This window comes from Salmo salar, chromosome 09 (assembly GCF_965601325.2).
Source record: "Salmo salar chromosome 09, fSalSal1, whole genome shotgun sequence".
NCBI lineage: Eukaryota > Metazoa > Chordata > Actinopteri > Salmoniformes > Salmonidae > Salmo > Salmo salar.
The window spans coordinates 31733433-31756577 of NC_138299.1; the positions used below are offsets into that span (position 1 = coordinate 31733433).

At 43.8% G+C, this 23145-nt stretch overlaps 1 protein-coding gene across 1 annotated transcript in view; it reads left to right on the forward strand.

The window, feature by feature from the left end:
• The window catches only part of LOC106611182 (leucine-rich repeat and fibronectin type-III domain-containing protein 5), a 39768-nt gene extending 31481 nt beyond the window's left edge, over window positions 1-8287 (forward strand). Inside the window, exons 2-3 of the mRNA XM_014211139.3 lie at window positions 1918-3325; window positions 6585-8287. Of these exons, the coding sequence (XP_014066614.2) occupies window positions 1938-3325; window positions 6585-7569 (2373 nt within the window). The 5' untranslated portion in view covers window positions 1918-1937 and the 3' untranslated portion in view covers window positions 7570-8287. The remainder of the gene's footprint in view (window positions 1-1917; window positions 3326-6584) is intronic.
• The last annotated feature ends 14858 nt before the right edge of the window (window positions 8288-23145 follow it).

The following is a 23145-nucleotide window of genomic DNA, read 5'->3' on the forward strand; positions in this document are numbered from 1 at the left end:
ATATGCAATACAGACTGCAGAGAGAGAGAGAGCGCACTCTCTCCATTATGATCTCCTATTTCTCTCCTCCTCCTCTTCCCTCCCTCATCCTCGTTCTTTCTAGTCCCTCATGCACACACAAACAGCAGTATGTATAGCCTGGAAAGGAAAATCGATGGTAAAGAATTACAGTGTGGTAATGAACATGATCCTGCTGTCTGCTCTGTGAGTGGGCAGCAGTGTTGCTTTCATTACCCTGTGGTGGTATGACCTTCCTGTGTGCTCTGGAGACAAGACTGATTAGAAAATCACACAGGCTGCCATGCAATGCAAGTTCACTGGACATGCATGTCATGTGATTCATTGTGTCCCAGATAGCACCATATTTCCTATACAGTGCACTATGGACCCTGGTTAAAAGTATTGCACTATATAGGGAATAGGGACAGTAGGGTGCTATTTCGGATGCAGATATTGGCTCTTTACCTACCTTTAGTAGCCTGTCATGTGACGAGTACCTCTTCTCCTTCATAAAAATGACATACTGTGTCATGCCAGATCATCCTATAGGCTAAATGAGGTCTTTTCCAAACGTGAGGTAATCATACATTCATACATCATACAGGCCTGTGGTTTTGGCATGTGTCAGTGTCAAGTATGGTCTGGCTGACTATGTTGATAGACCGTTATGTCGACATGATCCCATTCACTCTATGGCACGAAATTAAATTCTCCTGTCAGAATTTTTCACACCTCATCACATTGACTTTATTTAATTTGCCCATCATCCTTCCTTTGTAGCTAGGCAGCATGCAGGCAGCCATGCAGGCAGCCATGCAGGCAGCCAGCCAGGCAGCCAGGCAGCCAGGTAGCCAGGCAGCCAGCCAGGCAGCCAGCCAGGTAGCCAGGCAGGCAGCCAGGTAGCCAGGCAGCCAGCCAGGTAGCCAGGCAGCCAGCCAGGTAGCCAGGCAGCCAGCCAGGCAGCCAGCCAGGTAGCCAGGCAGCCAGCCAGGTAGCCAGGCAGCCAGCCAGGTAGCCAGGCAGCCAGCCAGGTAGCCAGCCACCTAGCCAGCCAGGTAGCCAGGCAGGTAGCCAGGTAGCCAGCCAGGTAGCCAGGCAGGCAGCCAGGCAGGCAGCCAGGTAGCCAGGCAGGCAGCCAGGCAGCCAGGCTGAGAGAGTAGCTTACTTTCCTCAGTGTAATTATGGCAGTGATACCTTCCCGCGTGTCAGGGTCATGTGCTAGATGTGTCCGCTGCAGTCCACAGATCAGGCTTAAGCAAGATGAAACAGCTCCTCTGTTCGGCACCCCCACACACTTCTAATGCTGAGTAAGTGACCCCAACACAGGGATAACATTACTCACTCTGGGTGTAGAGGAGAGGAGAGCAGCAGGGGATGTGTTTTAAAGTAAAAATCTCTGTTTGGAACTATAGTGTATGAACAGGCTAGTGATGCATGTAAACACACGTTTATTCTTTCTGTTAGAATATTTAACCAGTTTATAGTTGTACTGACGTTATTTAACCAGAATCTGTAGTGATGTTATTTAACCCATTTTTTTGTTGTACTGACATCATTTCAACCAGTTTATAGATGTGCTAATGTCATTTCAACCACTTTCAAGTTGTACTGATGTCATTTCAACCCATTTTTATTTGTACTGACCTCAATCAGTTTCTAGTTATACTGGTGTCATTTCTACCTGTTTCTAGTTATACTAGTGTCATTTCAACAAGTTTTGACCCCTGGGTATTGTCCGACTAAATGGACACATTATACAAATGGATGTTCAAGACTGGGGTGAAATATAACTAAGTATCAGAGCATCTTCGACTCAGGCTGTCAGTGTCACTGCTGGTGTCATGAAATGAATGAAATGATCCAGTTCAGATGATAAATTATCTATTTTTCTCTCCCTCTCTCTGTCTTATGTTGCAGGTGTTTGAACCTGACTTACAATGGAAAAACTGCTGGTCTGTCTGTTGGTTATCGGAATGGCAGTGAAGGCCCAGATCTGTCCGAAGCGCTGTGTCTGTCAAATACTATCTCCCAACCTCGCAACCCTCTGTGCCAAAAAAGGGCTCCTCTTTGCCCCCCCGAACATTGACAGGCACACTGTGGAGCTGCGGCTGGCCGACAACTTCGTCACCAGCATCAAAAGGAAAGACTTTGCCAACATGACCAGGCTGCAGGACCTTACCCTGTCCAGGAATACCATTAGCTTCATCACGCCGCATGCATTCGCTGACCTGGAGAACCTCCGCGCCTTGCACCTGAACAGCAACCGTCTGACCCGGATAGCCAATGACACCTTCAGCGGCATGTCCAAACTGCACCACCTCATCCTTAACAACAACCAGCTGACGTTGATCCACCTGGGGGCCTTTAATGACCTGCTGGCCCTGGAGGAGCTGGACCTGTCCTACAACAACCTGGAGTCCATCCCCTGGGAGGCTATCCAGAGGATGACCAGCCTTGCCACCCTCAGCCTGGACCACAACATGATCGACTACATTCCTGAGGGGACCTTCTCTCTTCTCCAAAAGCTCAACCGCTTGGACGTGACCTCTAATAAGTTACAGAAGCTCCCTCCTGATCCTCTGTTCCAGCGGGCCCAGGTTTTGGCCACGTCTGGGATCATGAACTCTCCCTCGTTCGCGCTGAGCTTTGGTGGGAACCCACTGCACTGCAACTGTGAGCTGCTGTGGTTGAGGCGCCTGAGCCGAGAGGATGATCTGGAGACATGCGCCTCACCGCAGCATCTCTCCGGACGCTACTTCTGGTCTATACCTGAGGAGGAGTTCCTGTGTGAACCTCCTCTCATCACCCGGCACTCCCATGAGATGCGGGTGCTGGAAGGCCAGAGGGTGGTCTTGAGGTGCAAGGCCCGGGGGGACCCTGAGCCTGCCATACACTGGATCTCCCCAGAGGGGAAGCTGGTGGCAAACTCCTCCCGAACGCTTGTGTACACCAACGGCACCCTGGATATTCTGATCAGCACAGTGAAGGACACAGGATCCTTCACCTGCATCTCGTCCAACCCGGCAGGTGAGGCACATCAGACTGTGGAGTTGCTGATTATCAAACTCCCACACATCTCCAACAGCACCAACAACATCCAGGAGCCTGACCCTGGCTCCTCGGACATCTCCACATCCACCAGGGCTGGGGCCAACGGCAGCAACCACACTGGGGACACCAAAACTAGCACAGATAAACGGGTGGTCATCGCTGAGGCCACATCCTCCACTGCGCTGATCAAGTTCAACTTCCAGAGGAATATACCTGGGATCCGGATGTTCCAGATTCAGTACAATGGCAGTTATGATGACTCTCTCGTTTACAGGTAGGTTCCGTTCAATCCCCTCTTGGTGATTTTATTGACCGGATTTGTGTATGAAATTCGTGGTGAATTTAGTAATGGCCCTAATGGATTTAATTTCAATAAAGTGCACTTATAGTATTGGTTCAGAGATGTTTTTATGGAGATTCATCTGTGCATAATATTTTTTTTTCTTCTCAATCACATTCACACACCATGCAAACCCAAAATGATGTTTTATAGGCTTTTAACCACATGTTTGTAAAATAAATGATGGTGACCATCTTTATTAAGCAACACATTATACTAAACAACCAATATTCAATTGCTTAGCAATTACGCTAGCCACAATCTGAGATTTAAAAATGTTTAGCTAGTAGCTCATGCTAGATTTGTGGGATTGTAATCTATTACATTTCATGTTAGGCTGTTGTACAGTGAGCGACTGTATTTGCACAACAGAATTGAGTAAACATACAAATATTTACAAAAAATACATGGGAGTGGAATGACAAAAACACGATCCTAATGTTATTACATCTGTTTTAGATCCTCTGTAATCCTTGAACATTAATTAGTAAAACCCCTGCAAAGCAAAACTCACATCCCCACATTGGCTCAGAGCAGGCGGGCTGTGTGACAGAGGGATCAAAGAAAGACAGCAGTCTCCCAGTCATGATTTCATATAGATTAAGATGAGCTGAACTCTGCATCGTGAAGCAGCACATAACCGGCCTGTTTTCTCTGTGATGTGAATAAGAGATTATTGAATTTCGAAGAGGTCCTCAGTAAAATGGCTAATTCAGTCTCAACAACTACAACTAACTGGAATTGCAATGGGCACATGCAGTACATTGATTTACGTAGTTGGAGAACTCCAATGGGTAGGAAGAAACCGTCTGCGATTCATTAACGAATACATCTGTCACTTTTTTATGTTGATCTAATAGGGAAGGATCAATCCCTTTGCTCTCTTTGCCTGTAGAGGCATGAATGAAAACCAATCCTATATATTTTGAGCATAGGGCATGCAATGGCTGGCTGCAGCATCTATCCTCAGAGAGTTGGGAGTGGCGAACACCAGGCTTCTTTTGAAAGGGTTTCTAACATTAGCGTACCTTCAGGTTGTGCATTGAAGAGTATTACTCATTTTCCACTAATATAGTCTTAAAAATAACTTATTTAAAGCTTCACACAACTACAAAATCACATTATTCCCTCTCACTAGTCCTGAGTTTGTGTTCTTGTGTTTATATGAAGGATCACCAATGGTCTCTGGGTTACATTGACCTTTTGAATAGCATGTCGCCTGTCTATATATCCCACAAGCACAGGCCATTTCGGTTTTACTGTAATTTTCTCTATAGTTGTTTCCAGGGGCACAACTTTCACTGGGGACGGGGAGGACATGTCCCCCCCACATTCTGAAATTGCATTTTTGCCCCCCCAGTTTTATAATTGGAATGTGATACAAAATTAGGCAATGGTATGATTTAGGACCATGTGGACACCTCTGAGTGGATGTGGATGACTGGATGAAAAAAAAAAAAAAAAAGATGTCCCCCCACTTCTAAAACCAAAGTTGCACCCATGGTTGTTTCACCTGCACACAGTAATTTTCCTTTCAAGCATATTTATTACTCAATGGGGGGTGATTAAAAAATGTGGGCATCAAGCAAATTGTACAGCAAGCTTTTATGTGCACACAAATCAGGAGAATGAGCCTCTTTTTAAAGCACTCCAACTTGGGCCATTTTAGCCAGCAAAAAGTCCTGTGGGGCAGGTAATACCTGGCTCAGATGTGCTTAAGGCATAAAAGAAACAGCTTCATTCAAATTAAATGGTCCCAATTTCCATGTTATTGTCCAATAAACACACCCAGGCTAACATAACAATCTTGTTAAAATTGTGTTGTCTGTGTCTCACGTGATTTTAAATAGGTTTAAACTAGAAGAAGAAAAACATTCCATTAGCTGTAGATTGCGATGACATGGCTGGATGGAGATGTGCTCTGCACATTGCCCGATGACTGTTGGTGGATGTCAAGGATGTCAACCTGCATGTGAAGTCAGCCTACATTATCTTGGTTTGACAACCTCAGGCTCAGCAAATGTTAATAGTAAATACATCAGTGGAAGTGTTGTTTACTTTTTGGGCGCTATTGTTTTTATCTTTTACATTTTAATAGCTGAACAGTAATTTTCTTGACAATGTACAGTACTCTACACTGGTAGAGAGCCACGTTACGTGCCTGCCATAAGCTACGTTTTCTGCATGAAAGGATTCAATTAATTGAATTTCTTTGGCAATGCAGTCAGTTCCATGTGGTTTTGAGCATCGCAAAATCATAAACAACAAAGAAAGGAAAAAAATACAGTATTTACTGGTTATTCTGTGACGGTCACAGTTTGAAAGATCGATATAGCTAAGCATTTTTAAATGACAACGACAATCTCTGCCAAGTAATGTTGTTTTAACTCCTTTTTGTATAGTGATGAATATGTATACACTCGTAAGTCACTCTGGATAAGAGCATCTGCTAAATGACTAAAATGTAAATGTAAAAAATGGATATCCCTTCACTCGAAAATTACCATGACTGGCTTAAAGTCTTTCCATTGTCAGCCATTTCTAGAATTGATCAATGTGTTAACTGTTCAGAATTTTCCGGCAGTTATTTAAGACCATTAAATTCTCCAAATATTTGTCAGAAGTTGGTTAAAAAAGAGGGAAGGAATGGACAGGCCTGAGAGTGTTGTTCATGAAATGAGTCCTTGCAGGTTCTTAGAATGAACAGTCCTAGGCAGATATAGCGAGGACAACTTTAATAAGAGAGATAATAACACAGCTAGCCACCAATAAATGCTGCTTTCTTGGCCACTTTCTTCCAAATAAATAAACACCACAATGGCAAAGACAACATTAGAGGTCAAATGATATTCAGGAATATAAATAACATTAGCATTCACCTAGTCAATGTATGCTGTAACATCTTGAGGTTGTTTATGTTGCCTTTGAACATTTTAGGTTTCATTGCTCTCCAAAAATATATTCATTTTTATTAGCCTTGTAGTTTTGGGATAATGAGATGTGAAACAATATTTATAAAATGCAGCAACTAGCATTTTTTTTAAGACTATAGGAAATTGCTTGCCAGAAACAGAAGTATATTTTTAACAATTGGTAAGAAAAGAGTATGCATTAATGACATGAATTGTCTTCATAACACATTTAATTGAAATCCACATTGATATATATTTCCTTTGTCCTTCTCTCCTCTCAGAATGATTCCCCCCACAAGCAAAAACTTCCTGGTCAACAACCTGGCTGCTGGGACGTCGTACGACCTGTGTGTTCTGGCCATCTACGACGACGGTATCACCTCCCTCACCGCCACCCGCGTGGTGGGCTGCGTCCAGTTCACCACCGAGTCTGAGTACCTGCGCTGTCATTTCATGCAGTCCCAGTTCCTGGGAGGCACCATGATCATCATCATCGGCGGCATCATTGTGGCCTCTGTCCTCGTCTTCATCATCATCCTCATGATTCGCTACAAGGTCTGCAACACCAGTGACTCGGGCAAAGGCACCCTTGTCACCAACGTCCACTCACAGACCAACGGGGCGCAGTCTCAGGGGTGCACAGTCACACCCTCTGTGTCCAAGCAGGCCATGGGAGGGTCAGACGGAGCGGGTGGAGGATGTCTAAAGGCTGTTGGCCACGCGTCGGATACGCTAACGCACTCGTCCGAGACCTCTCTCCCAGACTGCTCTACTGCTACGTCCCAGGTGACCCAAAGCTGGAACACACCTGGATCCTCAGGGTCTCTGAAGCCAAAGCGCAAGCCTGCACCAAAGCCCTACGCTGCTGCTGCCACCCCTGAGCCCAATATAGAGGCCCTCCCCAATGCTGAGACCCAGAATACCAACCGCAACAACTCCACGGCTCTGCAGCAGCCGTCCGCCCCAGTATTCCACTCCCCGCTACCCTTCTCGCGTGTCAAGGACACCCCCATATTGAGACGTGCACACCCCAGACCCTCCTCCAAGTACCTGACCTTACCAGTGGAAGGGGTGAGGGCCAAACGTAGGTACTCTCTAAACGAGGACTCGTCCAAGCAAAACTGCTACGTTGGGACAACACAATTTGGGAATATGTGGTCTAAGCGGAGTATGTCCATGAACGGGATTGTACTTCAACAGGAAGATATAGACAGTGTGAAGGCCACCTATTCCAGTTCAGAGTGGATTCTAGAAAGCACTGTGTGACTGTTCTGTTTGCGCGTGTGTGTGTGTGTGCGTGCGTGTGTGTGTGTGTGTGAGAGAGTTGGGAAATCTGTTTTTGAACCATTTTTTTTTTTTCTCCTCGGGTTTCAGTTTACTTTTATTTTTATTTTCAAAGACCAACAATAAAACGGATGCTTGCCTTGTAGGAGTCAGAATTGCATCCCTGCTTTCCTTCGATGGAGAGAATCTCCAGGAGGGCTCGGAGCCCAGAGCTCAGCAGTCCATGCAGTGTTTTCATACCCATACAACAAAGAAATGAAAAAGGAAAACATTGAGAAAAAGAAAACCAACATACCTGTCCACTTATACATTACATAGTCCCATTGTTAAAGTTGTGGCAAGAGAAAAGCATTGGTGCCTTACCTCTGCATAACAGTTGTCCTTTTGCCAGGAGCACCAACAGGAATTCAGCTGTCCCTGACACAGGATGTGGGATCGAGAGGAACAAGAGCGATTTCACAAAAAGCCTTTCTATTACAAGGAAATAACATTTCCTGCATATAGAGACAATACAAAAAAACCTATCAAAGACTTGTTACTTGGCCTCTTATTAAATTGATATTTTTTCAAGACAAATTCAAGCTTTCTTTTCAATGACATTGATATTGCCTTTGTTTAAAGGCACAAAAAAAACTGTACATAGAAACAACATCTGCTGTGTTGTTATGTTGTGTAAAATAAAAAATATGAAATAAGTATATTTCAATGGTCTTGTGTTGGTAATCTCTTCATCACAGACAGGCATATTCTCAGGCTAGCCCTACCATACACTATATATACAAAAATATGTGGACACCCCTTCAAATGAGTGGATTCGGCTATTTCAGCCACACCCGTTGCTGACAGGTGTATAACATCGAGCACACAGCCATGCAATCTCCATAGACAAACATTGGCAGTAGAATAGCCTTACTAAAGAGCTCAGTGACTTTCAACGTGGCACCATCATAAGATGCCACCTTTCGAACAAGTCAGATTGTCAATGTTCTGCCTTGCTAGAGCTGCCCCAGTCAACTGTAAGTGCTGTTATTGTGAAGTGGAAATGTGTAGGAGCAACAACGGCTCAGCCACAAAGTGGTAGGCCACACAAGCTCACAGAATGGGACCGCAGAGTGCTGTAGCGAGTAGCACGTAAAAATTGTCTGTCTTCAGGTGCAACACTCACTACAGAGTTCCAGACTGCATCTGGAAGCAACGTCAGCAGAAGAACTGTTCGTTGGGAGCTTCATGAAATGGGTTTCCATGGCTGAGCAACAAAACACAAGCTTAATATCACCATGCACAATGCCAAGTGTCAGCTGGAGTGTTGTAAAGCTCGCCACCATTGGAGTCTGGAGCAGTGGAAACGCGTTCTCTGGAGTGATGAATCACGCTTCACCATCTGGTAGTCCGACGGACAAATATGGGTTTGGCGGATGCTAGGAGAATGCTACCTGCCCTAATGCATAGTGCCAACTGTAAAGTTTGGTGGATAATTAATAATGGTCTGGGGCTGTTTTTCGTGGTTCTGGCTTGGCTCCTTAGTTCCAGCTAAGGGAATTCTTAATGCTACACCATACAATGACATTCTAGATGATTCTGTGCTTCCAACTTTGTGGCAACAGTTTGTTATAGCGGCTGTTATAGAAGCAAAGGGGAGGGACCAACTCCATATGGTTTTGGAAAGATGTTCGGTGAGCAGATGTCCACAGACTTTTGGTAATGTAGTGTACCTGAGAAACCATCTCTAAGGTTCAGTCTAACCTCATCCATTAGTCCTGAAATGTTTTTGGGTTCCCATAGCTTGTTAAATGTTCCTCTGACCTACCAGTTAAACCAAGTGAATTTTTCCAGATGCTATTGTAGGCTTTCACTGGCGGGACCTCCATTTAGGGAAACACTGACAGAATCCATATGGAATTATCCATACCAAGATAAGAAAATTGCTACTATAGTAGGCGTACTTATTTTACTGGCACATTCATTCAGAGGAATGTATCAAGGCGCGGCAGGTAGCCTAGTGGTTAGAGCATTGGACTAGTAACCGAAAGGTTGCAAGATTTAATCCCCGAGCTGACAAGGTAAAAATGTCTTTCTGCCCCTGAACAGGCAGTTAACCTACTGTTCCAAGGCCATCATTGAAAATAAGAATTTGTTCTTAACTGACTTGCCTAGTTAAATAAAGGTTAAACAAAAACAAAAAAAGGCTGATAGGAAATAACTACTGATGTATGGGGACTTGTCAATGTCACAGTAGTAAATCCATTTTACTAGATAAAGCTTACATCCGTGTAGCATGGAAACTGACGTGCACGTTTGATGATTCTCACTCACGCTACCTAAGGACTTCACTTCAGGAGAGTTGAATCAATCTGATGCCAGATGCATGGAGCTCTAAGCCTGCAATGTCATGTACCAGTAGAGCGGGATTTACATGTTTTAGTACAATTCCAAAATGGGTTTATCATTTCTTCCACACAAAACCCAGATATTTTAACCTGGACAAACGGTACAATGCTGCTGAACTAATTCTGTGGGTAGTGACATAGGATAGGACAAATAGGATGAACTTTAATGTCCCAGAGGGGAAAATTGTCTAAGACACACAAAACTGCTGTATACAAAATAGACACTGTACATTAATAAAGTACGTTGTTGGTTTTAATAAAGTACGTTGTTTGTTACCCATGTCATACACATTGGTGGTAGATGGAATGATAACTAGTTGAAATGACGTCATTACAACCATTTATACAACGGGTGGGTCTAATCCTGAATGCTGATTGGTTAAAACTGCATTCCATCCGGTGTTGCCAAATCAAATGAAATCTATTTTTATTTGTCACATGCACCGAATACAACAGGTTTAGACCTTACAGTGAAATGCCTACATACAACCCCTTAACCAACAATGCAGTTTTAGCGAGTCTATATACAGGAGGTACCGGTACAGAGTCAATGTGCGAGTGCACCGATTAGTCAAGGTAATTGACTATACATAGATAATAACAGAGAGCAGCAGCAGCGTGGGAGGGGGGGCAATACAAATAGTATGGTTAGCCATTTGATTAGATGTTCAGGAGTCTTATAGCTTGGGGGTAGAAGCTGTTTAGAAGCCTCTTGGACCTAGACTTGGTGCTCCGGTCTCGCTTGCCGTGCCTTAGTAGAGAGAACAGTCTATGACTAGGGTGGCTGGAGTCTTTGACCATTTTTAGGGCCTTCCTCTGACACCGCCTGGTATAGAGGTCCTGGATGGCAGGAAGCTTGGCCCCAGTGATGTACTGGGCCAAACGAACCACCGTCTGTAGTGCCTTGCAGTCGGAGACCGAGCTGTTGCCATACCAGGCAGTGATGCAACCCATCAGGATGCTCTCGATGGAGCAGTTGTAGAAACTTTTAAGGATCTGGGACCCATGCCAAATCTTTTCAGTCTCCTGAGGGGGAATAGGTTTTGTCGTGCCCTCTTCACGACTGCCTTGGTGTGCTTGAACCATGTTAGTTTGTTGGTGATGTGGATGCCAAGGAACTTGAAGTTTTCAACCTGCTCCACTACAGCCCTGTCGATGAGAATGGGGGCATGCTCGGTCCTCCTTTTCCTGTAGTCCACAATCATCTCCTTTGATTTGATCACATTGAGGGAGAGGTTGTTGTCCTTGCAACACACGGTCAGGTCTCTGACCTCGTCCCTATAAGCTGTCTCGTTGTTGTCTGTGATCAGGCCTACCGCTGATGATGATGATGGTGTTGAAGTCATCCTTGGCTGTGCAGTCATGAGTGAACAGGGAGTACAGGGGGGGACTGAGCACGCACCCCTGAGGGGCCCCTGTGTTGAGGATCAGCGTGGCGGATGTGTTGTTACCTACCTTGGGGCGGCCCATCAGGATGTCCAGGATCCAGTTGCAGTGGGAGGTGTTTAGTTCCAGGGTTCCGTTAGCTTAGTGATGAGCTTTGAGGGCACTATGGTGTTGAACGCTGGGCTGTAGTCAATGAATAGTATTCTCACATAGATGTTCCTTTTGTCCAGGTGGGAAAGGGCAGTGTGGAGTGCAATATTGATTGTATCATCTGTGGATCTGTTGGGGCGGTATGGAAATTGGAGTGGGTCTAGGGTTTCTTGGATAATGGTGTTGATGTGAGCCATGACCAGCCTTTCAAAGCACTTCATGGCTACAGACGTGAGTGCTATGGGTCGGTAGTCATTTAGGCAGGTTACCTTAGTGTTCTTGGGTACAGGCACTATGGTGGTCTGCTTGAAACATGTTGGTATTACAGACTCAGACAGGGAGAGGTTGAAAATATCAGTGAAGACACTTGCCATTTGGTCAGCGCATGCTCGGAGTACACGTCCTGGTAATCCATCTGGCCCTGCGGCCTTGTGAATTTTGACCTGTTTAAAGGTCTTACTCACATCGGCTGCGGAGAACGTGATCACACAGTTGTCCAGAACAGCTGATGCTCTCATGCATGTTTCAGTGTTACTTGCCTCGAGGGGGGAGTATAGAAGTAATTTTGCTTGTCTGGTAGGCTTGCGTCATTGGGCAGCTCTTGGCTGTGCTTCCCTTTGTAGTCTTTAATAGTTTACAAGCCCTGCCACATCGGACGAGTGTTGGAACTGGTGTAGTACGATTCGATCTTAGTCCTGTATTGATGCTTTGCCTGTTTGATGCTTCATTAGAGGGCATAGCAGGATTTCTTATAAGCTTCCGTGTTAGAGTCCCGCTCCTTGAAAGCTGCAGCTCTACCCTTTAGCTCAGTGCGGATATTGCCTGTAATCCAAGGCTTCTGGTTGGGGTATGTACATACAGTCACAGTGGGGACGACATCATCGATGCACTTATTGATGAAGCCAGTGACTGATGTGGTGTACTCCTCAATGCCATCAGAAGAATCTGAGAACATATTCCAGTCTGTGCTAGCAAAACAGTCCTGTAGCTTAGCATCTGCTTCATCTGACCACTTTTTTATTGGCCGAGTCACTGTTGCTTCCTGCTTTAATTTTTGCTTGTAAGCAGGAATCAGGAGGATAGAATTATGGTCAGATTTTCCAAATGGAGGGCGATGGAGAGCTTTGTACGCGTGTCTGTGTGTGGAGTAAAGGTGGTCTAGAGCTTTTTTTCCCTCTGGTTGCACATTTAACATGCTGGTAGAAATGAGGTAAAACAGATTTAAGTTTCCCTGCATTAAAGTCCCCGGCCACTAGGAGCGCCGCCTCTGGATGAGCGTTTTCCTGTTTGCTTATGGCGGTATACAGCTCATTGAGTGCGGTCTTAGTGCCAGCATCGGTTTGTGGTGGTAAATAGACAGCTACGAATAATACTCTTACCACCGGCTAAATTGATGACATTAAAATGTCTAATTACTCTGTTCCATCTGACTGTGCAATCCACTGTCTTATCAGCCCAGCCAGGCTTTCTACGAACTTGATCTCCAAGCATGTTGACATTATCTCACATTTCTTTTAGACTAACATTTACTTTTCAACAGCAGAGATTTGTATAAACCTTGCTGTCTGTCTCTCTGACATTTGCAACATTGTTTCAATACTGAAATTTGATCTCCAACTGTCCCATAGTAATGAACGTGTCGGGAGTCGGGACGAGGCGGACAGACAGGCAGCGTTTCTCAGCCAGTCAAAAATCATCAATCAACTGGCATCATTTTTATGGATATATACAAAGACATGTACATTTAAAAAAGGTCAAACTTAAAAAAGTGCAGCTAGTTTGCAATCTTTCCAGCTTCAGTTTGAAGTGATTGTGTTAGCTGTGTTGTTGGCTAGCTCCTCTGAACAAAAGTGTCCTGACAAGTGGGCACCCTGCTCATTATACCTTATCCAACCTTTCAGTTCCACCACCCACACATGCGATGACATCACCTGGTTTCAATGATGTTTCTAGAGACAATATCTCTCTCATCATCACTCAATGCCTAGGTTTATCTCCACTGTATTCACATCCTACCATACCTTTGTCTGTACATTATACCTTGAAGCTATTTTATCGCCACCAGAAACCTGCTCCTTTTACTCTCTGTTCCAGACGTCCTAGACGTCCAATTCTCTTAGCTTTTAGCCGTACCCTTATCCTACCCCTCCTCTGTTCCGCTGGTGATGTAGAGGTGAATCCAGGCCCTGCAGTGCCTTGCTCCACTCCTATTCCCCAGGTGCTCTCTTTTGATGACTTCTGTAACTGTAATAGCCTTGGTTTCATGCATGTTAACATTAGAAGCCTACTCCCTAAGTTTGTTTTATTCACTGCTTTAGCACACTCCGCCAACCCGGATGTCCTAGCCGTGTCTGAATCCTGGCTTAGGAAGACCACCAAAAATTCTGAAATCTCCATCCCTAACTACAACATTTTCAGACAAGATAGAACGGCCAAAGGGGGCGGTGTTGCAATCTACTGCAGAGTAATGTCCTACTATCCAGGTCTGTAACCAAACAATTTGAGCTTCTACTTTTAAAAATCCACCTCTCTAAAAACAAGTCTCTCATCGTTGCCACTTGCTATAGACCACCCTCTGCCCCCAGTTGTGCTCTGGACACCATATGTGAACTGATTGCCCCCCATCTATCTTCAGAGCTCGTGCTGTTAGGTGACCTAAATTGGGACATGCTTAACAACCCAGCCATCCTACAATCTAAGCTTGATGCCCTCAATCTCACACAAATTATCAATGAACCCACCAGGTACAACTCCAAAGCCATAAACACGGGCACCCTCATAGATTTCATCCTAACCAACTTGCCCTCTAAATATACCTCTGCTGTTTTCAACCAAGATCTCAGCGACCACTGCCTCATTGCCTGCATCCGTAATGGGTCAGCGGTCAAACAACCTCCACTCATCACTGTCAAACGCTCCCTGAAACACTTCAGCGAGCAGGCCTTTCTAATCGACCTGGCCCGGGTATCCTGGAAGGATATTGACCTCATCACGTCAGTAGAGGATGCCTGGTTATTTTTTTTAAATGCCTTCCTCACCATCTTAAATAAGCATGCCCCATTCAAGAAATGTAGAACCAGGAACAGATATAGCCCTTGGTTCTCTCCAGACCTGACTGCCCTTAACCAACACAAAAACATCCTGTGGCGTTCTGCATTAGCATCGAACAGCCCCTGTGATATGCAACTTTTCAGGGAAGTTAGAAACCAATATACACAGGCAGTTAGAAAAGCCAAGGCTAGCTTTTTCAAGCAGAAATTTGCTTCCTGCAACACAAACTCAAAAAAGTTCTGGGACACTTTCAAGTCCTTGGAGAATAAGAGCACCTCCTCCCAACTAACCACTGCACTGAGGATAGGAAACTCTATCACCACCGATAAATCCACTATAATTGAGAATTTCAATAAGCATTTTTCTACGGCTGGCCATGCTTTCCACCTGGCTACCCCTACCCCGGCCAACAGCACTGCACCCCCTACAGCAACTCGCCCAAGCTTTCCCCATTTCTCCTTCTCCCAAATCCAGTCAGCTGATGTTCTGAAAGAGCTGCAACATCTGGACCTCTACAAATCAGCCGGGCTAGACAGTCTGGACCCTTTCTTTCTAAAATTATCTGCAGAAATTGTTGCAACCCCTATTACTAGCCTGTTCAACCTCTCTTTCGTGTCGTCTGAGATTCCCAAAGATTGGAAAGCAGCTGCGGTCATACCCCTCTTTAAAGGGGGGGACACTCTTGACCCAAACTGCTACAGACCAATATCTATCCTACCCTGCCTTTCTAAGGTCTTCGAAAGCCAAGTTAACAAACAGATTACCGACCATTTCGAATCCCACCGTACCTTCTCCGCTATGCAATCTGGTTTCAGAGCTAGTCATGGGTGCACCTCAGCCACGCTCAAGGTCCTAAACGATATCTTAACCACCATCGATAAGAAACAATACTGTGCAGCCGTATTCATTGACCTGGCCAAGGCTTTCGACTCCATCAATCACCACATCCTCATCGGCAGACTCAACAGCCTTGGTTTCTCAAATGATTGCCTCGCCTGGTTCACCAACTACTTCCCGGCCTGTTGTCCGGGCCTCTGGCAGTCTCTATGGGGGTGCCACAGGGTTCAATTCTTGGGCCGACTCTCTTCTCTGTATACATCAATGATGTCGCTCTTGCTGCTGGTGATTCTCTGATCCACCTCTACGCAGACGACACCATTCTGTATACTTCTGGCCCTTCTTTGGACACTGTGTTAACAACCCTCCAGACGAGTTTCAATGCCATACAACTCTCCTTCCGTGGCCTCCAACTGCTCTTAAATACAAGTAAAACTAAATGCATGCTCTTCAACCGATTGCTGCCTGCGCCTGCCCGCCCGTCCAGTATCACTACTCTGGACGGTTCTGACTTAGAATATGTGGATAACTACAAATACCTAGGTGTCTGGTTAGACTGTAAACTCTCCTTTCAGACTCGCATCAAACATCTCCAATCCAAAGTTAAATCTAGAATTGGCTTCCTATTTCGCAACAAAGCATCCTACACTCATGCTGCCAAACCTACCCTCGTAAAACTGACCATCCTACCGATCCTCGACTTCGGCGATGTCATTTACAAAATAGCCTCCAATACTCTACTCAATAAATTGGATGCAGTCTATCACAGTGCCATCCGGTTTGTCACCAAAGCCCCATATATACTACCCACCACTGTGACCTGTACGCTCTCGTTGGCTGGCCCTCGCTTCATACTTGTCGCCAAACCCACTGGCTCCAGGTCATTTACAAGACCCTGCTAGGTAAAGTCCCCCCTTATCTCAGCTCGCTGGTCACCATAGCAGCACCCACCCGTAGCACGCGCTCCAGCACGTATATCTCACTGGTCACCCCCAAAGCCAATTCCTCTTTTGGCCGCCTCTCCTTCCAGTTCTCTGCTGCCAATGACTGGAACGAACTACAAAAATCTCTGAAACTGGAAACACTTATCCCCCCCCTCTAGCTTTAAGCACCATCTGTCAGAGCAGCTCACAGATTACTGCACCTGTACATCGCCCATCTATAATTAGCCAAACAACTACCTCTTCCCCTACTGTATTTATTTATTTATTTATTTATTTTGCTTCTTTGCACCCCAGTATTTCTACTTTGCACATTCATCCACTGCAAATCTACCATTCCAGTGTTTTACTTGCTATATTGTATTTAATTCACCACCATGGCCTATTTATTGCCTTTACCTCCCTTATCTCACCTCATTTGCTCACATTATATATAGACTTATTTTTCTACTGTATTATTGACTATGTTTGTTTTACTCCATGTGTAACTCTGTGTTGCTGTATGTGTCGAACTGCTTTGCTTTATCTTGGCCAGGTCGCAATTGTAAATGAGAACTTGTTCTCAACTTGCCTACCTGGTTAAATAAAGGTGAAATTGTAAAAAATATATTTAAAAAATTCTATGCCAGGCAAAATGATGCCTCATTAGCTCATTGTTATAGATGTATCCAAATAAATGTCACTCAAAAACAGCTTCGAAAAAAATACAAATGCAGTTACTTTGCTGTTATTCTGGCTGCACTGTTTGAGGTGACTGTAAGCTTATTGTAGTTGACTAGCTACCAAGCAAGGGATAAGAATATTGCCAGCCAGTATGGCAATGGATCCTTTAGAACGAATGACTGGGTCGTGTCTCTGGCAACCAAACCAATAGAACGAACGACCAGCCGGCTTGGGTAGCAACCGTAGATTTGTGTCGGGACTATATCTTGTGGAAGGATGAAATTGTATAAATAAATTAATCAAAATAACGTTTTTAATGAAAATATGTCAATCATTATTTTAATATGTTGGTAACCCGTTGTATAAAAGTGATAATGCCCTCGAAGCTGGTGTTTGGAGGATATATTGACACGGTTTGCTGGCCTTCGACTTTGTCTCGGGCCTTACAACACCATGCCAATATATCCTCCAAACACCGGCTCCTCGGGCATTCTCTCTTAAATAATAACCGACAGGTTGTAATGATGTCATTTCAAACAGCTTTGCCAGCTGGGATGAGTATACTGTCAGGATTCTTACACACTCCCATTTGTCTCAATCAAGTAGGTTCCTGGTTTTAGTCTTCGATCTCTCACATCAAAGCACTAGTGTATGACTGGTTAACTCATAAAGACTTGAAAGTTGAGTCACCTTTGGGTACATTTTATGGACTATTTGTCATTCTATTGCACTATAGCTCTATAATGCATCTGCAAACCATGCCTATACATGTCAGTAGACACAAAAGTGTCGCCATAATATATTGGAAACAACAGAGTTCCGTTTTTTTTGTCATATAACAAATCCATGACGTAGCTTTGTAAGCCTCACTTGGCAACAAACTGACTTGTTTTCCCTTCTGACCTTTGACACTATGGATTCACAATGGATTATAGAATCTGATCAAACATATGGTATTTGTCTCTTTGTTTAGGTGCAACGCTGAAATAATTACAATATCTTAAAATAGAATATCACAATCTCCAGGATTGGGAGTAGCACAACAAACTGCTTATAATTACTACAGCGCTCTCTTTTTCGCATTCACTATATTTTCCCTCTCTTATTCCATGAAGATTTTCTTTACTAGCATCAGTCCACTAGCCATCCGTGTGGAATGATTTAACATGGGACATCTTTCTCTGCACAAGAATGCACAATATTATTTACATTTTCCCATCAGAGCTCTGGTGAATCAGCCAATGGTGACAATAACAGTCCTGTTTCACAGCTTTACAGACTTTGCTCTGCAATTTTTAGCCCTAAACACTTAACTGTAAGTAGCTTTGTAAGGACTTCCTCTTCTCTTCCCTCATATGGCACAGTGAGACAGGGCAGAGAATAGACACGTTCGCCCCCTCCCGCTTTGTCTCTTTCGCTCTCTGTTTCTCTCCCTCTCTCACTATCTGTCTCTCTGTCTGTTTCCCTCTCTCTCTGTCTATCTCTCTTTCTCTCCCTCGATCTGTCTCTGTTTCTCTCGCTCTCTCTCTTTCTCCCATTATCGATTTCTCTCTTTCTCTCTCTCTTTCTCTCTCCCATTATCTATTTCTCTGTCTCTCTCCCTCTCTCTATTTCTCTCCCTCCCTCTCTGTCTCTCCATTTCTCTCGATCTGTCGCTTTCTCCTTTTCTTTCTTTGAATCTCTCCACAGGCACAATGGAAGAACCGCACCTCCAGGGCTTGCAAACGTTTTCAGCATCAAAACAGAGCTGAGGGCGATGAGATTTTAACAAGCCACATCCTAATTAATCATTCCCTCCGCTGTTTTTGTCCAGAAGGCCTTCTTAATGAGTGTTTCAGCTTGGGAGGAGGAGGGGTCAAAGGGGTAGGGAGGGTTAAGGGGGGGAGAAATGGGATGATTGCCAATGTGTTCCAAAGGGAAATACACCACAGCATTCATTCATCTGACACAAACCAGGCATTCAGCCTTTGACTTCAGAACTCAGAGACTTGGACACAGGGCCTTTGAAGTGATGACACATTGGGATAAACATAAATCACATTTTGGGGATTTAAGATTATAAGTGGTGGTTAAAAAAAATGACATGGAAGGGATGATTCATTAAATTATTCCTACAGATGCATACATTTTGTCATTATATTTGTTCAGGCTCAGGGGACTTTGTTGAGGGTATGACTTCCCCTCTGAGTCACCCATCCCTTTAGGTCCAGCCTTCAGTTAGTCTTCATCTTACTCTGTGTTTCATGAAAGGAGGAATCACTATTCCCGAAACATACAACAGACTGTTGGACACTAATACCTTTAGCCTGTAGGGGCTACACTGACTGAATGATCTACAGTGCCTTCGGAAAGTATTCAGACCCCTTGACTTTTTCCACATTTTGTTACGTTACACCTTACTCTAAAATAGATTTTTCCTCATCAATCTACACACAATACCCAATAACGACAAAGCAAAAACAGTTTTTTAGATTTTTTTGCAAATTGATTAAAAACAGAAATAGCTTTTTTGCATAAGTATTCAGACCCCTGGCTATGAGACTTGAAATTGAGCTCAGGTTCATCCTGTTTTCATTGATCATCCTTGAGCTGTTTCTACAACTTCATGTTGTAAATGTAATTGATTGGCGATGATTTGGAAAGGCACACACCTGTCTATATAATGTCCAATGTCAGAGCAAAAACCAAGCCATGAGGTCGAAGGAATTGTCCGTAGAGCTCCGAGACAGGATTGTGTTGAGGCACAAATCTGGGGAAGGGTACCAAAACATTTCTGCAGCATTGAATGTTCCTAACACAGTGACCTCCATCATTCTTAAATGGAAGAAGTTTGGAACCACCAAGACCCTTCATAGGCCAAACTGAGCAATCGGGGGAGAAGGGCCTTGGTCTGGGAGGTGACCAAGATTTCTCTGTGGAGATGGGAGAACTTTCCAGAAGGACAACCATCTCTGTAGCACTCCACCAATCAGGCTTTTATGGTAGAGTGGCCAGACGGAAGCCACTCCTCAGTAAAAGGCACATGACAGCTCACTTGGAGTTTGCCAAAAGTCAACTAAAGACTCTAAGACCATGAGAAACAAGATTCTCTGGTCTGATGAAACCAAGATTGAACTCTTTGGCCTGAATGCCAATCGTCACATCTGGAGGAAACCTGGCACCATCCCTACGGTGAAGCATGGTGGTGGCAGCATCAATCTGTGGGGATGTTTTTCAGCTGCAGGGACTGGGAGTCATGTCAGGATCGAGGAAAAGATGAACGGTGTAAAGTACAGAGAGATCCTGGATGAAAATCTACTCCAGAGTGCTGAGGACCTCAGACTGAGGTGAAGGTTCATCTTCCAACAGGACAATGGCCCAAAGCACACAGCCAAGACAATGCAGGAGTGGCTTCAGGGCAAGTCTCTGAATGTCCTTGAGTGGCCCAGCCAGAGCCCGTACTTTAACCCGATCGAACATCTCTGGAGAGACCTGAAAATAGTTGTGCAGCAACGCTCCTCATCCAACCTGACAGAGCTTGAAATGAACTGCAGAGAAGAATGGTGTGCCAAGAAATACAAGTGTGCCAAGCTTGTAGCGTCTTACCCAAGAAGACTCGAGGCTGTAGTTGCTGCCAAAGGTGCTTCAACAATGTACTGAGTAAAGAGTCCGAATACTTTTGTAAATGTGATATTTCGTTTGATCTTATTTGATACATTAGAAGGGGAAAAAAATAGTTTTTTCTTTGTTAAACCTCAGAGGCCTAAACTCAATAAAGCCAGAACGGTGCACACTGAGCAGGTGCCCATGACACCACCAAATGAAACTGTGAGACAGGGGAGAGAAAGGGATGGCACCGTTTAGATTGTCACTGGCTTGTTCTATGTCATCATTGAGAAAGCAGGCCCTGTACATCTCAAGTAACAAACAACATCAGCAACGCACTCACCAGCATTCATTGTTTATGTGACATGGACATGCTCCAACTGCTATTGCACACCATGTAAGCACTAGCTGACAATTCTTGCTGGTGTCATATCAACACTTATATTCATTCATTATAAATGCCATTATTGCGTTTGTGCAGATTTTCACTATTATCAAGCACAGTTGGTGAATTATAATGATGTTTAGGCTATTGATGTGTTCATAATTTGACCACGTGTCTTGCTGACCATGCGTCTTGGTGGTTGGGTAATTTTGGGGTATTTTTTTTTATTTTGTCATTATAAAAAGAAGCTGTTACCACGTTCCAACAAATTATTTCTGTTTCACAGTTGTAACAAAGGCATTCCACAAATAAAATGTATTGCGCACTTGAATTTTTTTGTTATTACATACTGTAGCCTACATAAACCATTGAAAAATCCTATTGTGTTTATAAAAAGTAATGAAATATTCTGTTACCTAAGACCTCCATAAACACAACCAAATCAATATTTTTGCGAAAGCATATATGAAATGTATTAACTATGCTGTTAGAATATTGCAGTCAGAATGAAAGGGAGTCCCAGAGGTTCTAGTATTAAAGCCTGGCATGTATAAGGCTTGTTATAAGCACCTATGAGCCTTTATAATGTCATATACTATGTTATATCTCTTTATGTATCAACATCACAGTTAACTTAAAGCCTCTCACTTCCTTTCCACAGAACAATCTTCTCATTTCCTGCTTAAATGGTGAGGGAGGAGGATAGACAATTTTGTTAGGAGTGATGTCAGGCAGGGTTGTGCACAGGCTTTTCTGGGGGCAGGTGCTTATTCAAATAAAATAAAATTGAGTTTCATAATTCACATCTCAAAATTCATTAGCACAGACCTATTTCTTTCTGCAACAACACACTCACTCATCACAAATTCTAAGGAAGCTAGTTATAGTACCTCCTAAAGAAAAGAGGAAAAGAGGGTAGGCCAGAGGTGGCACCACAGGTCCAAAAAGATTCTGGTCCCCGTAATTTTTCCTGATCTGGTAACCTAACAAGGAAAAACTCCAGACCTTATAGGGTATGACATTATTAGTCTTTTAATCTAATCAGGTCACATGGTTTTAACAAACTCTTGGAAAAACTCCTGGACTTGGGGAGTATGAAAACACTGTCAAACTGCAGCAACCTTGTACTTGCTCATATTAATACAATTTTAAAGAAGGACTAGGGTTTCCTATACACAGACACCGAGAGAGCAACATGATTAGACAATAAAATTCACAGGGCTGAGCTTGCTTTATGCAGGTTTGCATCGTGTAGAATTGCCCTATGCAACTGTAGGCGGCGGGAAGTAGGGGTGCTAAGTTTGCTGCAGCACCTCCAGAAGAATCAGAAATATATACATATATATGTACAGTACCAGTCAAAAGTTTGGACACACCTACTCATTCAAGAGTTTTTCTTTATTTTTATATTTTCTACATTGTAGAATAATAGTGAAGACATCAACACTATGAAATAACACATATGGAATCATCTATTAACCAAAAAAGTGTTAAATCAATTTTAAAAATTTATATTTTAGATTCTTCAAAGTAGCCACCCTTTGCCTAAAAATCGCATATTTTGACTGATCAGACCAAACGACAGAGATTTCCACCAGTCTAATGTCCATTGCTCGTGTTTCTTGGCCCAAGCAAGTCTCTTCTTCTTAAAAGTGTCTTTCCTTGCAGCAATTTGACCATGAAGGCCTGCTTTACGTAGTCTCCTCTGAAAAGGTGATGTTGAGATGTGTCTGTTATTGGAACTCTGTGAAGCATTTATTTGGGCTGCAATTTCTGAGGCTGGTAACTGTAATAAACTTATCCTCTGCAGCATAGGAAACTCTGATCTCCCTTTCCTGTGGCGGTCCTCATGAGAGACAGTGTTATCATAGCACTTGATGGTTTTTGCGACTGCACTGCAAATATTCCGTATTGACTGACCTCATTGTCTTAAAGTAATGATGGACTGTCGTTTGTCTTTGCTTATTTGAGCTGTTCTTGGCATAACATGAACTTTTACCAAAAATTGCTATCTTCTGTGTACCAACCCTACCTTGTCACAACACAACTGATTGGCACCAATGCATTGAGAAGGAAAGAAATTCCAGAAATTAACTTTTATCAAGGCACACCTGTTATTGAAATGCATTCCAGGTGACTACCTCATGAAGCTGGTTGAGAGATTGCCAAGAGT